The sequence below is a fragment of the Equus przewalskii genome, chromosome 10, assembly GCF_037783145.1.
Source record: "Equus przewalskii isolate Varuska chromosome 10, EquPr2, whole genome shotgun sequence".
NCBI classification, from domain to species: domain Eukaryota; kingdom Metazoa; phylum Chordata; class Mammalia; order Perissodactyla; family Equidae; genus Equus; species Equus przewalskii.
Genome location: NC_091840.1, coordinates 25,278,799 through 25,293,723, shown reverse-complemented (window position 1 = coordinate 25,293,723; position 14,925 = coordinate 25,278,799). Strand labels below are relative to the sequence as shown.

At 49.6% G+C, this 14,925-nt stretch overlaps 1 protein-coding gene across 3 annotated transcripts; it reads left to right on the top strand.

Annotated features, from left to right (window-relative positions):
* The first annotated feature begins 2,142 nt into the window (after window positions 1-2,142).
* Window positions 2,143-13,944, top strand: PHB1 (prohibitin 1). 3 transcript variants are annotated; one of them, XM_008520365.2, is made up of 7 exons: window positions 2,143-3,363; window positions 4,554-4,668; window positions 6,032-6,193; window positions 8,692-8,834; window positions 8,996-9,112; window positions 11,361-11,456; window positions 12,792-13,944. In XM_008520365.2, exons 2-7 carry the CDS (start codon window positions 4,581-4,583, stop codon window positions 13,002-13,004), a joined length of 819 nt encoding a protein of 272 aa, XP_008518587.1. In that variant the 5' UTR covers window positions 2,143-3,363; window positions 4,554-4,580; the 3' UTR covers window positions 13,005-13,944. The 3 variants fall into 3 exon arrangements, with proteins under 3 accessions (XP_008518587.1, XP_008518589.1, XP_070418296.1); XM_008520367.2 differs by having other exon boundaries at window positions 3,254-3,347; XM_070562195.1 differs by having other exon boundaries at window positions 3,316-3,438.
* The last annotated feature ends 981 nt before the right edge of the window (window positions 13,945-14,925 follow it).

Below are 14,925 nucleotides of genomic sequence, written 5' to 3'. Positions count from 1 at the left end.
TCCTTGCCTTGTGCTTGTCACACACATGCTATTCCCTCTGCTGAAAGCTCTCCTTCCATCCCACCCAACTTCTTCCACTTCTTACCTGTTTAGATCTTGCCTTAAATGTCATCTCCTCACGAGACCTTCTGACCAGCTTGTCCAAAATAGACCCCTTGTGGCAGATGTTGCGTGCAATTCCAACATCCATTCTCCCTTCCATCCAGTTCCTGGCTAACAAGAAGTCCCATTTTGATTTGTTAAGGTATTAGGCAGTCATGTGGTTTGGGGAGAAGCCAGGCCCTTCCCCAGTCCCAGAAGACGACTCTTGATTTGTTGAGCTCCAACATGGCAATTTTATTCCTTTGCAAACGACTGGTCTAAAAACGGGCAGATGATAAAAATTCTGCCCAACGGCACATAACGGGATATCTGGTGGGTGCTTCTGGGAAACTTTACCTCTAACAAAGGGACCCAAGATGTGACTTGCCCTTTTCCTGCCTTCTGGCCTCTGGTTATTGTTTTGCGGGAACGTCAAGTTTGGACCTTCTGCAGTCATCTGTGGCCTTGAGAGGACAATGCGTGAGGACAAAAGTCCGCACCTGAAGATGACAGAGCTGAAAGACAGAAAGACTCTGCACCATTGATGGCCTTGGTGAGCCACTAAAGTAACCAACCCCAGAACTGCCCTACTGTGGGACTTGTTATTTGAAATAAGGTATATTCTTTTTGTTTAATCCAATTGAGTCCACCTTTCTGTTCTTCCAGTCAAAGCCCTTCCTGACTGGGTCACACCGCCTCTTATTGTCTGCTTGTTTTCTTCAGGAAGCTAGTCAAAATTTCATACAATTTATTTTTTTGTATATACTTGCCTTTGTCTGTATGCCACCCTCCCCTCACCCCAGAATGTAAACTCCATGAGGACAGGGCTCTTCTCCACGTTCTTCGTCACTGTATCCCCATTGTCTAGCACGATGTCTGGGGCATGACAGGCCTCCAATATATGTGTGTTAAATGAGTGAAGAAATGGAGATATTCTTGTCTAATTGTTTGCTTTAATTACCACTCCTCCCATTTTGGCGTTGAACTAGGAAGCAGAATCAGTCTTTGGGTATGCCTTTCAGATCACCCATTCCCACAGCTTGGAAAAGCACAGGCTATGGTATCAGACATATATCTGCCATTTATTAGCTGTGTGACTTCAAGCAAGTTACTTGACTTCTCTGAATCTCCATTTCTTCATTTCCAAAATGGATATGAAAATAGGGCTGAATAAGGTTATATATTTATGAAGCAACTGGTCCACAGTCGGTGTTCAAGACATATTTGTTCTTATTCTCCATGTGCACGTCTGGCCGGGGACACGGGCTGAAGGGGAGCGTGCTCTATGTAGCAGCGATTCGGATCCACTCCTAAAGCTGCTGCACTGATGCGACTCTGTCCCTAATCTTTGTTTCACCACAATTAAATTATTCCCAAATACCCTCCTCAGTGTCCTTATCCTTCATCCGCCCCATCTCTCCACCTATAACCAGCCCAGGTCCACATGATGCCCTCACGTCACGTGAGCTTTCCCATTGCCTTTGCTTCCCAGGGCACGATATGGGCAAGTGGAAAGAATACAAGGCTTAGACCCTGAAGACCTGTGTTCTAGTCCAGTCTTGCTCTGACTAGATGAGTGACCCTGAGCAAGCCATTTAACCTCTGAACCACAACTTCCTTATCTGTGTAACAGGGATAATGGGCTGTAATGATGTGCAAGTGGGATGCTGTAGGTATACAGACTTGAAGATTATAAAACACTATACAAAAGTTGATTTCTTCTAATATTTTCAGCATTCCTGCTAGTGATATTAGAATAGAAGCAGACAAGACTAAGGCTATTCTTGCAGGATTCTGGAGCAGCCTGGCTTGTGTTTCCCGGCCACAGCCTAACCAGCCACTTCAACGCCCTTCATTATTCATTCATTCAACAAATACTGACTGAGTGCCCACTGTGTGCCAAGCACTGTTGTATGTTCTGGGAATAGAACAATGAAGAAAGCAGACTAAACTTTCAGTCTCATAGAGCTTGCATCATAGTAGTCAGGGGAAAAAATTGTGGTTGGTTAGGGCAAGCTCTTACCACCTGAAGAGTACTGCCATGGATATCTCTGATCGTTTGATTGTGCCAAGTGGGGACAAAGAAGGGGGACAGAGAGGAGGAGGGGAAATGCAGGAAAAAGAAATTGAAAGAATCCAATCCTACTAGAATCCAGAAATGGGCCTGGTTTTGTTAGAATTGTGTCCATACACCAGTTAGGTAATGCCCCAGCTAAGAATGCAGAGCCTGAATTTAATCATGAGGAAACATCAGACAAACTCAAAATGAGAAACATTCTTTTTGGTTTTGTTTTAATGTAATAAAAGACAGGGAAGGCTGAGGACAATTTTCAGATTAAAGGAGACTAAAGAGACATGAAAAATAAATACAGTGCCTAATCTTAGACTGCATCTTGTATGGGGGAGGGTGGAGATTGCTATAAAGTTCATTATTGGGTCAATGGACAAAATTGGAAAGCAGAGGGTAAACTTACTCTAGTCATATAAAAGAATGTCCTTATTCTTAGAAAATAGAGAGAGAAAGAGGGGGAGATTGTTAGCAATAAATTAATTTGAGTAAAGGATACGCGTGTTTTTTGCACTATTCTTGCAACTTTTCCCAATAAGACTTTTTAAAAAAATTGTGTCCAGCGGACCCGGACTCTAAGCCGAGACCCTTTGTTAAATCGACGCATGACCCTGAATGAATCCCCTCCTCTCTCTGGGCCTCAGTTTTCTAGTCCACATGGTTTCTAAGGTTCTCTCTAGCTCTGGCAAGCAACGTCTGACTCAGGACATTCGCAGACAGAGCTTTGGAAAGAAGACGGTCCCTCGACTTCCCTCAAGATCTCTCAGCCCACCAGTTATTTCACAACTTTCCCCAGGGTGCCCATACAACCTCTTTCATCACCCGTAAACTTGTCCCTGCCACTCTTCCCGAGTGCCATCCGGCCCATCCTCCGCAGGCTGTAGCATCGGTTCAGGATGGGCACGTGCATTTATCCCCCAAGGAACTACAGCCCCCAAAAGGCTTTGCGGCAACATCTCGGCGTCTACCACCAAAGAGAAAAGCCTTTTCAGCGCGGGCCAGCCGCTGCACGGCTCTTTGGGAATTGTAGTTCCTCTGTGAGGAACGGGAGAAGCCAGGCCAGGCTGCAAGCCACCCTTCCCAGAACGCACCGCGCTCTTCCTCGCCAATCAGAGGCGCGAATCTTGGAAGGAGGGCGGGGAAGAGACGGAGCTGCCAGCGCATGCGCAGTATGTGAGGCTGGGGAATTCATGTGGAGGTCAGTGTGGAAGCAGGTGAGAATGCAGGGGAGCGCCTGCGACGCGCGTCCGGGCGTCTCTGCACCCATATTCGTGATCTGGGCTGGCGGGGTGCGTGCGTGGGTCCGCCTCGTGTCGGAGGGGAAAGGGGGTGAGCCCGGGACGAGCCAGGGGTTGCGTAGAGTAAGGGAGGGGTGTTTGGGGGCAGGGTGAGGAATAATGCAGAAGCTGTTAGAAATGGAAAGGCCGGCGGGTCAGGACTTGGGCGTCCTGACCTCGAGAAAGGAACATTTAAATGAACCGGGAGAGGTCAAGGTAGTCTCAGGAGTTGAAACTGACGTGGACGACGGTGGGCGGGGCATTAAAAAGTTAAGTGCTGGAGTAGATTCTGGTTGGGTCAGCCTTGCTCCCGCCACCCCCTCTCCACCCCACCCTCTCCTTCCAGGGCTCTCCCGCGCAGCGCAGCTGTTTAGAGCCTTTCTGCCCAATTGCTTCTTCAGCTATCTTGATCCCAGAATGTCATCTAGCTCCTGCTTCCATGATAACAGGTCATTCTTAATACCTGATGTTGAGAAGCAGGATGATGATTTAAGTTGTGCCTTCTAGAATTAGACATCTAGGTTCTAATTCTGGTTCTACCACTTAATAGCTATGTGATCTTGGGCTCTTCATGTAACTTCTCTGTGTACATCAGTTTCCTCATCTGTATTAGTCTACTTCATAGGGGTTAGTGTGAGGATTAAATAAATTGCTGTTAGAAGACTGCGAGGTATAAAGATGAGCTGTTATTGTTATTTTTGCTGTTGGAATTACCATGTAGCACATTCTTTGAGTTATTTTTCCAAACCAAAATTGCGAAGGACCAACCACACAGCCTCTGTCTTGCGGCCTGGTTGTCTAGGAAATGGGAGCGTGGGTTCGTGTGGTACTGAGTTCTTCTTGGGTATGAAGCCCGTGCCTCATTCACATTATTGAACCAAGTGCCCCAGACCCCTTTTCTTAAGTAGTAGAAAAAGAAGAAAGAAATGGAAAAAGAAACAAGCAGAGGAGTTGGTACTACCCTTTTCCAAGCTGTGGAGTGTCATTTAGTAGGTGTCCTTGAGTGGATGGTTTAGAACTCCAGAGTGGGGAATGAATAGCCAGCTTGAGAGGTGAATATGCCTCACACATAGCTTTCTCTGAGGATTTTGGGATCAAGTTCTTTTGTTTTGTTTTTACCCCCTTAGGTGTGAGTGGGTCCAGCAGAAGGAGACATGGCTGCCAAAGTGTTTGAGTCCATCGGCAAGTTCGGCCTGGCCTTAGCCGTTGCGGGAGGCGTGGTGAACTCTGCTTTGTACAATGGTGAGGCCCTGAGGGGTGGTGGGTCTCTGCCCGTTGCTGGAGGATGTCTGTTGGTCTGCACAGCCCATGTGACACTCCTGATGGCAGCCGCTGTCTGTGAATGTGTTTGTGCCCGAGAGGGCTCACCTGCTGCCATCCACACCATGTGGTTGCATTGTCATTAGACCTCTGTCCTTGTAGCCATAGGTTCGCTCAGAGCCTTTATTCACAAAGCGCCTCTGAGCCCAGTTGCCATTGGATGTTTCCAGGTGCTCTTGCTAATTTGAAGTGATGCTACACCACTCGAGTGCTTCAGCAGAGTGTGGGGTTTCATGGGCTGGCTGGAAGGGAGGTCTCCTTTGTTCCCTTCTGCCTGTGCGTGGACTCAGCAAGGGCTTTAGACTGTCGGTGACCTTGTCCTCAGCAGGAGCTTTTCCTCTGCCGCAGTCTGGTCATTCCAGAAAAATATCTTTGAGATACATTGCCCAGCTTTTAACAGTGTGGCAGGGGTTTAAGCTGGCTTTTTTCCCACTTTCCTGTGTGACCTTAGGCAAGTCACTTCCCCCTCCCTAGGGCTCAGCTTCCTCATTGGTCAAGAAATGCAACTGACCTGGTTCATCTCTGAGACCCCCTCCAGCTCTGATAGTCCCTGACTTTCCCTCTTGGAAAGCAGCAGTGCATTGACCCACCTCGTGTGTGACTGGCTGATAAGAGGAGGAGTACTTCCAGAGGGAAGATATTTGGACCAATTTTAAAGTCCAAAATGGCAGAGGCAGAAACAGCTGATCAGAAAAGCCTTGGCTTATATGGCGCAGTTCCGTGTTCTGATCTTTTTGGCTACCCTTGCACAGCTAGACAGTAATCACCATCACTAAGTTCTCTCTGAACCAACAAGACAACTCTCTAAGCCCTTAAAACCTTAGAGAAACCAAGCTATTTGAAGGAAAGAGTGGGACCTTCCAAGTTTTAGGATTCGCCTAGTGAGAGTGCTGCTTCTGGGAACACTGGGTTAAATTGGAACCGGGGTGGCATGCAGTCACAGTGAAGACTTTGCTCAGTTTTGGGAGGTGATTCCAGGAACTATAATGGTGGGAGTTTGGGGACGGGGTGGTTAATCAGAAAACCGGCAGCCAGTTGTTTCAAGGAGAAAGGACGCTGAGGATGATCTATAATTGAAGTCCTTGGGAAGACACATGGAATAGGAAGTGATTGCTTAGTTTTGTAGCTCTTTAGAAGCTTCTAGAGACCAGAAGTTTGGGAAGACAGAGCAAGACAGGGGGACTTAATAAATGAACAGAAAGCACCAGGGGTCTTTCGAAGACACAGTCCTTCTGGTTAAAGGGCGAGGGGGTTTTCCTGACCCGTCATTATCCTTCATTCCTAGTTGATGCTGGGCACAGAGCTGTCATCTTTGACCGGTTCCGTGGAGTGCAAGACATTGTGGTAGGGGAAGGGACTCACTTTCTCATCCCTTGGGTACAGAAACCAATTATCTTTGACTGCCGCTCTCGACCACGTAACGTGCCAGTAATCACTGGTAGCAAAGGTGAGTCCTGCCTGGGGGTCAGGTAAAGTAGAGTGTGGAAGGGGCGCTGTGGGATCTGGAAGAGATTGAACTTCACATAATAAGACTTCCTAGCATGTTTTTCCTGGAGGGTTTTATATGGGTTTATAGGAATGTACACTTAGGGGCCACCCCTGTGGCCGAGTGGTTAAGTTCGCGCACTCCGCTTTGGTGGCCCAGGGTTTCCCTGGTTTCGATCCTGGGCGTGGACCTAGCACCGCTCATCAGGCTGCACTGAGGTGGCGTCCCACACAGCACAACCAGAGGGACCTACAACTAGAATATACAACTATGTACTGGGGGACTTTGGAAGAAGGAAAAAAAAAAAAGATTGGCAACAGATGTAAGCTCAGGTGTTAAAAAAAAAGAAATATATACTTAAAGTACACACACAAACAACAGTACAAATTTAGAGAAATACAAAAGGTATATTTCAAGAGTTACATGGTGATCCAATTTTTTTTTTTTTTTTTGAGGCAGATCAGCCCTGAGCTAAGTACTGCCAATCCTCCTCTTTTTACTGAGGAAGACTGGCCCTGAGCTAACATCCGTGGCCATCTTCCTCTACTTTATACGTGGGATGCCTACCACAGCATGGCTTATTGCCAAGCGGCGCCATGTCTGCACCCAGGATCTGAACCAGCAAACCCCGGGCCGCCGAGAAGTGGAACGTGTGGACTTAACCGCTGCGCTGCCGGGCTGGCCCCGGTGATCCAATTTTAGAGAAATGTACATGTGCCTTTGCTCCCTCAGTTGACCCTTCCCATTGGTTCTTCTTCCCCAGAGTGGCCATATAAACGGATCTCTAGCCATTCCGTTTGCCTTCATGGCTGACTTAACCTTTGCCTCTGTTTCCAGCAATGACGACCTCACATTGTTATCTCACAGGCTGAGGCCCACGTACCTGGGAGCAGTCTCCTGGTGTCTGACGTGCCACTGGATTTCCAGTTGGAGCCTGAAATGAATAGCTCTCACTGTTCTCCATCCTGCTCTAAGAGGGGCACGGGCAGTAAATGGAATAGCAGATGTTGGCTCAGCAGTGACATTTCTGTGCAGCAAGAGCAGAGGGTCGTGTGGATGTTGGTTTATCATCTGGGTAACCCTCGATGTCTTCAGTGCTGTTCCTCAGCAGATGTTTACTGACTGTCAGCATGCCCGGCTTTGTGCTGTGCCAGAGGGTGGGGATAATTCGAAGGTGACCTAAGCAGGGGCCTTTGGGAGCTCAGGCTAGCTAGAGTGATAGACGTGTGAACAAGCAGTTAGAGTCGAGTGTGGTGAGCCTTGAAGCCAAGGTGGCAGAGCGTAGGGGAGCAGAGAAGAGAGCAGCCAGCTCCCACGAGCGGCTGGGCAGGCTCCTGCAAGGAACTTAGTAGTCAGCTGGGACTTTGGAGTGAGAAGTGTGTTGGACAGAGGAGGGGGAAGGGTAAATTGGTCTTGCATCATCTACTCTGTAGCTACTGGCTGGGCAAGGAAGGAGCCTCCCAGAAGGAGTCTGGCCTGCCTACTACAACAGAGGAAATCAAAGGTGGGGTGCAGTTCACCGAGAAACAAAATCTTAAAAACCTAGTTCTAAACTCCTCACCTCTTTTGGATTTCTTTCTCTGCTGTTTTACATTTGTCCTAAGGTTACGTTACATACCCGTCTTCAAGACTATTGGTAAGAACTTCCAGAGATCAGAGCCTTGGGTGGTCCATTCCCACTGCTCTTGTGCTGGCTCCGGACCATCTCCCAGGCCACGGTCCACATTGTTGGTGACTGCAAGCAGGCTGTGACAGTGCTTTAGCTCCAAGCAGACAGGACTTGTCAGGGGAAGTTGTCATCCCCTCCCGGGGTCCTTCGACGGGGCTGTGTAGGAAGAACCCCTTACGGCTGGTGTGCATTCGACGGAGCGCTTTTGTATCTTGTTTTCTCCTTCGGTTTCCCTGGAAGGCAGGTGAAATCGTCCCTGTTCTTACAGACGAGGGAGCAGCTGAGATTGGCTAAGGCTGGCTGAGGCCACGTGATTAGTAAACGGGAGAGTGGGACTGCTGGTGAGTCCAGGGTGGACCCTTCCCTCGGCCCCGTGATAATCTCTCCAAGGCAGACCCCTGACGTGGGCCACAGTCAGCAGGCCTTGCAAAGGCCTCACCCCAGAATTCTTGGCACTGGCCTGTTTTCTTAAAATCTTCAGTGTTCCAAACATCTCACAGCACCTGTTAGACTTATAATCTGAATTGCTTATATTAGAGGGCATTCAGGACGTACTGAAAAGCTGCCATGACCAGAAGCCTTTGAGAAGTTCCTACCTCTAGTGCTGTGCTTGGTTCTCGACCAATGAAACCATGTGTGTGTGCTCCTTGCCTTCTAGGGTCTTAAAATCAGCAGCTTTACCTATAAATTATAGCAAATTGAGAGTAGGAGAGGTGATATAAAAGGCCACTTGTTTCCCCCCTGGGCTTTTTATTTTTAACTCCAGCATTTGTCTGTCTCCCACGCTAAGATTTACAGAATGTCAACATCACCCTGCGCATCCTTTTCCGGCCAGTTGCTAGCCAGCTTCCCCGCATCTTCACCAGCATCGGAGAGGACTATGACGAGCGCGTGCTGCCATCCATCACTACAGAGATCCTCAAGTCAGTGGTGGTGAGTGAACAGGGCCTCAGCCTCCGGCCTAGAGCACCGCCCCCATGAGATCGCTAGGCGGGAGAGCTTGGCAGTGGATGGTTGGGATGTCGCTCGTAGTTTCCTGGTTCCCTTTCTGCTTCCTCATGCTAACCAGCTCCTCCGCCCTCCCTTGGAGCCAGGCTCGCTTTGATGCTGGAGAACTCATCACCCAGAGAGAGCTGGTCTCCAGGCAGGTGAGCGATGACCTTACGGAGCGAGCAGCAACCTTTGGGCTCATCCTGGATGACGTGTCCTTGGTAAGATCCTTGGGGAGCCTGTGGGGAAGGGGCTGTGGTTCTTGTTTCGGTGCCTGGCTCCATTTCTGGGTAGACACTGTTTGGTCCTGCGTTCTTAGGACTTGACTTTCCTAGATGTGAGACATGAAAACATGGAAACTTCTTGACGGTATGAGGCAGTCTCCTTGGGTTTGTTTTCAGATGAGGGTTCTTTTACCTTCCCTGTACCACACACATTTTTCTTTTGACTTCCGGCCCTACCCAGATGATCCCTAACCACTAGATTTTTCACCTTCCCGAAACTGTTTCCCCGAGCTCCCCCGGAAGTGATGTCTTGTTAACCATTTGACACAGGAAGAAACTGCCTGGTGGAGACTAGAGAACAGCTCGGCTAGTCTTTCTCCCTAGTGCCGACCTCCCAGCCTGATCCCTGGGCGTTTCCTAACACTTAGGGGCTGAAGCTCAGTGAAGGGAGCTCTGGGGACCCCCAATGAAAGATGATAGAGTGTAAGTGAATGGTTCTATTCCTCAAAGCCTGGTATGGGGGGCAGGGGACATCTCTGAGGTGTAAGCTATCCTCTTGAGACTGTATAGGCTGTGTATTTATAGGGCATTGAATGCCATAACTCAGACAGAAAGCAATACAGGCGGGATAGCATTTCAGATCGAGGTGGGTGAGGGAAAGGGGTCGTGTTTCTAGATTCTCTGGGAAAAATCATTTGGAGTGATTTGTTCGGGTAGTGAGGTCGTGTTTCCTGTTTAGCTCTCCTGTGCATTGCTAGGGAAAGGCACCATTTTGCCGTCAGCATCTGTGCAGCTGTTTAAACAGTCACGCTTTGCCACAGCCGGCGCAAACCTGAGGGCACTGCTCCACCTTGCAGCATTGCCCGCCCTGGAAGTGCCTGCGGGCTCCCTCTGCTGGCAAGACGCCGGGCTGCAGCCTTTGCGCTCCCCTGACAAGAGCCGTTCCTCAGGCTCTCCAGCTTACTGTTGACCTGAACACCTTGGCCGTGAGAAAATACTAAGTAAAAACCTAAGGAGAAGCTTGGCATTTTGCTAGACTTTAACCACATACTCCATTCTGGGGAAATGTGGGCTGACCACAAGAAACCATATCTAAGAGGTGTGAGGAGAAAATTAGATTTCATGGAGAATTTGCTGCCCTCAGCTGGCCCTTTTAGAAAGAAATTTTATTCCTTAATTCCACGTTTCGTTTTTCGTTTCTCAAGATTGTGTTTTCTTCCCCAGACTTTGAACAAGAGTCCAGGAATGGAGCGGGCAAAGTAAGACAGCTATAGTTTAAGAATTAGGAGTGTTAAAAACTCTAGAAGACAGTGGGACTAGGATTTACTTTTTAGGAGAAGTTTTGAGCTCCTTATATTAAACAAAAAAAAAAAGCAGAGATTGAAAGGGTGAAGGACGTAAAACAAGTAGAATTTGATAGCAAAACCAACACTGTTCTTCCCTTTGTTTCTTCCTATTTAATAAAAAGTTGGATGAAGAAGTAAATTACTGTAGACCAGGCTATTAGGAGCTCTGAGATCTGTTCCCATTATTTGCACTGTCATTAGAGACAGTCACTTCAGCCAAGTCTCAGTTATTTATGTTATTAGGGAAAGTCTGTGGGTAATCAGAATTTTAAACCCTCTCCCTAAGCAATAGCTTTACCTGCCTTCTGTTTCTTTTAAACCCTTTTCCAGAAGCACTCACACATAGGGAATACCATGATGTGCGTTCCACCTTCTCTCTCCTCCTCTTCCTGCTCTGTGCTGGAGGTATGTGAGAAAGAAGTGGACTGGTTATTCCATAAGCAGAGAGCGTCACGCTCGTGAATCCCTGAGAACCAGCTGCCTCCCCCACTCTCAGGGGCTCAGTTTTCCATCTGGCCTCCCCGGAGGCTGCAAACAGGCCATCAAAGGACCTTGGAAGAGCGCTAGTCAGTGGGAGTCCTCGAACCCATAGGTCTGCTCCCCTAGGAAGGTGGTCAGTCCAGTAGATACCTTCTGGTGCCTTTGGGGTGTTTTCTACTTGAGATCGTCACACTGAGGGTGACAGAATGCGGTACAGGAGCAATCTGGGCAGCCGAGGAGTCCAGGGTATGAACTCAGTTTGGACAAAGATAGAGAGGTGGAAGGGTGTCCTGGCTCCACGGTGCCTCCAGCTGCTAGAGCCATTCCTGGCCTCTTCCTTTCAGCGGCCGTGGAGGCCTCACAGCAGCGCTGTCTAAGCAATTACACTGCCTCATCTCGCGCTCCCTCTCTCCCCTTAGACACATCTGACCTTCGGGAAGGAGTTCACAGAAGCGGTAGAAGCCAAACAGGTGGCTCAGCAGGAAGCGGAGAGGGCCAGATTTGTGGTGGAGAAGGTGAGCGCTCAACCAGATGGCAGGAGCCTCCTCCCCTCTCTCCTGTGCTCAGCCTCCCCGTTTGCTGGGTGGCCTGGAAATTCATCATCTGTCATCTCTTCTTCCGGGATCATTGGAAGGGGATTGAAGGGACCGCACTCCTGCAATTGGTTCCAGAGTCTTTGGGGGCTAGTCCAGGGATATGTGAAGTTATGTTCCTAAATCGCTGAAGGGTCATTTTTTTTCTACTTCGCTAAGATCAAAAACACTCTGCTACAAATAAAAATGTTTCTCCTGCAATATTTTCAGCTTCACCGAGAGGCCATTTTTAACCGGGGTTACACAGTGAAAGCTGTCAGCAGGAAGGATCAAACATTGCACCAGATGCGCTATCGTCACTGGCGTTTTTTCAAGCATTAAATCCATCCAGATGTGTCAGAGTGCAGTGGGACACAATATATTTGCATAGCAGCCTGGTCTTCAGGTCTTAACAAAGGTGTATTTACTTCTTGCTGTCCCCTTCTCCCACCACTCAATGTCTCGGGGTAGCATTCCTGATCCAAGACCCCTTAGACCTTGGAATCAGGGAAAAGAGGGACACATGGCTGACCAACATTTAATTCTAGAGAATGTAAACTCCGTATGGGCGGGGACTTTTCTTACTTTTTTCTGCTTTTCTCTGGAGCCTAGAACATATCTAAGACTGTGCCTGAGGATCCCAGGTGCTCAGTAATGTTTGTTGAGCGAAGAGTCACAGAGCCCGGCAGTTTCAAAACTGTTAATTTCAGAAGGGCTTGGTACTGTCTCCTCCTGCACTTCTGAAGGTCATGCGTTGCAGATAGATGTCGTGCTCGTGATGCGGGTAGGGAAGGCCCAGGAGAGTTGGTTCTGGGTGGCTGGGTTCCTGGTTGGGAACCAGTTCAACTCACAGATGTGACTCTAGGAAGTGCCTGCTGCTCCTTCTTAGCTGTGCTGGTTTTCATGAAAGTCACTTTGACTTGGGACTGGTGGGAAAGATGAGCCGGAGGATTGATTCTGCCTTTCCTTCTCTCCTGTTTTCCTGGCTCAGAGTAGGGTGGCCAGTCTAGATTGCTATTAATATTAATGAGGACTTTGGAATAAGATAGATATTTATGCAGCCAACAGAAATGTATCCCTCCAGTGGTGAGACGTGGGCGCTACAGTACAGAGGAGGATTGGGTAGGCGGTGCTTGTTGACCCCACCCAGTGGAGGCGGTAAATTCCCGCAGCGCCTTCAGGAACCAAAGAAGGTGCCTCACCTGGGCCTTGGAGGCTGTAGCCTGCCATCCCACGCCCTGAGGTGTGATCTTGGTCTCTCTCCACGTCCGTTCTTAGGCTGAGCAGCAGAAGAAGGCGGCCATCATCTCTGCTGAGGGTGACTCCAAGGCAGCCGAGCTGATCGCCAACTCGCTCGCCACTGCGGGCGACGGCCTGATCGAGCTGCGCAAGCTGGAAGCCGCCGAGGACATCGCGTACCAGCTGTCGCGCTCTCGGAACATCACCTACCTGCCTTCCGGGCAGTCAGTGCTCCTCCAGCTGCCCCAGTGAGGCTTGCCCTGCCTGCACCTCCTTGGGCCACAGCCCCGATGATTCTTAGCACCACCTTCCTTCTGCCCCCCACCCCAGAAATCACTGTGAAGTTTCATGATTGGCTTAAAGTGAAGGAAATAAAAGCAAAGTCACTTCAGATCTCTAATTATCAGATAGAGCTCTTTCATTCTTCTCATTTCCATCCAACTTTTTATCCGCCTCCCTCCCCAAAATTGCCAAGTGCCTACGCAGACCAGCTTGGCTCCTGTCTCCAGGGCCTGCTGGAGCTCCAGCCGAGGTACTGGCACTTTGGCAGAAGAAAGGCAGGGCCATGTGCGTGACGGGCTGGGGAGCACAGTTGTTGGCCAAGTAAACCTGTAGCCTCCAAACTATCATTTATTCAAGACGTAAGGAAGACGGCCCAGGCAGCTGAGCTGAGACTGCAGGCCTCACTCAGGGTTCTCCAGCGGTTCCTGCACAGACCCAGCTGAAGTGAGGTGCTGGGGAGGGTCGGAGAGGAAGTGGTCTGTCTCTTACCATCAGGCTCAATCTCTAACTGTGGGGCCAGCGGAAGCAGGTGTGTACGAACAGGGCGTGGATTGAAGAAGCTGCCCCTGTGAAGGTGGGTGGGCCTGACTGGCTGCCCCCCCAGGGTCTGAAAGCTGGGATGGACTTGGATAGAGAGAGCGGGCCTGGACCACGATCTGAGTCCTGCTGGAGACTTCCTCTCTACCCCCACCTTGGTGTCTCAAATACCCGGTGGAATTCCAGCTTGAAGGATTGCATCCTGCCGGGGCTGAACATGCCTGCCAAAGACGTGTGCATCCTGCGTTCCTGCTCCCTCGTTCAGAGACTGCCCTTCTAGAGGGTTCTGTGCCTGTGCTTTGAGGAAACAACCATGGGAAGAAAAATGTGTGTAAACTGCTGTCAATAAATGACACCCAGACCTTCCAGCTCAGTCTTTGAGGTTTGTTTTTTTTGTTTGTGAGAGCCGTGGGATCAGAACAGAGCATTCCAGCAGTTGTTGTGTGTACATGTTTGTATCGCCAGCTGGGACAGAATCTCCAGCAAGGCAGAAAATGCTTTGGTTTCAGAAAACACTTTGTGCTGCGTTCCAGATCCATCCGCAGCCTGAAGCGAATCTGCCTCGTATCAGGTGAGGTTTGTCGGAGATGGACTCTTCCGAGGCGAGGGTGACTAGGAGTTAGTTCACTTTCCTCCGCGGCTTTACCACTGCTCCTGACTGCCCACCAACTGTCAGCAGTACTTTCTCCTGATGGGAGGGAAGCAATTGACGTAAAATACACGTGTGCGATAGCCCTCAGTGCCCTCTGCTTTGATTTTTATATGCATTAGATGGCTTCGGCTGCCCTGCTGTGGGTTTATGTTGCTTATTCTGCTTTGCTTTGACGTGGAAGTCACTTGGCATTTGACCGGGCCAAGTTTACGCATGTTGGATGGTGGGGAGGGAAAGCGGACCCAGACGAACTATGCCACTCGTCCACCTCAGATCCTATTAGGAACAAAACGGAAACAGCGATGAGCTGTGAGCACTCACGTTGACTGTGTTAACCCCTGCTCTCCGTTTAATCCCCGGGCTCACCACCTGGCCAAGGAGAGCGGTCTCTAAGAGCACTCTGCAGGCTGGTCTCTGACCTCAGATTCTGCATTTCCTCTCCCACAGTGTCAGGATCAGCTGTCAGCTGGGAAAGGCAGGGACTGATGCATAGATCTGGGGTGGGACTGTGGACTGAGTTCTCCCATCCCTGCACTCCTCCCAGGGCCTTTCGGCAGAGATCTGGTCCCTTCCCATCCTCCCGTGAACGTGCAGACAAGTGTGCGATGGGCTCCTGACCGCCGGCTGAACCTCAAACCTCCCACCAAAGCCTCAATCTGGTTGATAGTCCCCTGAGCCTCCCATCTAGCCCGTCTGCCCACC

What these genes read in the sequence shown, in the direction of transcription:
- PHB1 (XM_008520365.2), top strand. Translation starts at nt 4,581, where the DNA reads ATGGCTGCCAAAGTGTTTGAGTCCATCGGCAAGTTCGGCCTGGCCTTA. An exon ending in AGTAATCACTGGTAGCAAAG is followed by an intron (nt 6,194 to 8,691) that starts GTGAGTCCTGCC and finishes TCCCACGCTAAG; the next exon opens with ATTTACAGAATGTCAACATC. An exon ending in AGATCCTCAAGTCAGTGGTG is followed by an intron (nt 8,835 to 8,995) that starts GTGAGTGAACAG and finishes CCTTGGAGCCAG; the next exon opens with GCTCGCTTTGATGCTGGAGA.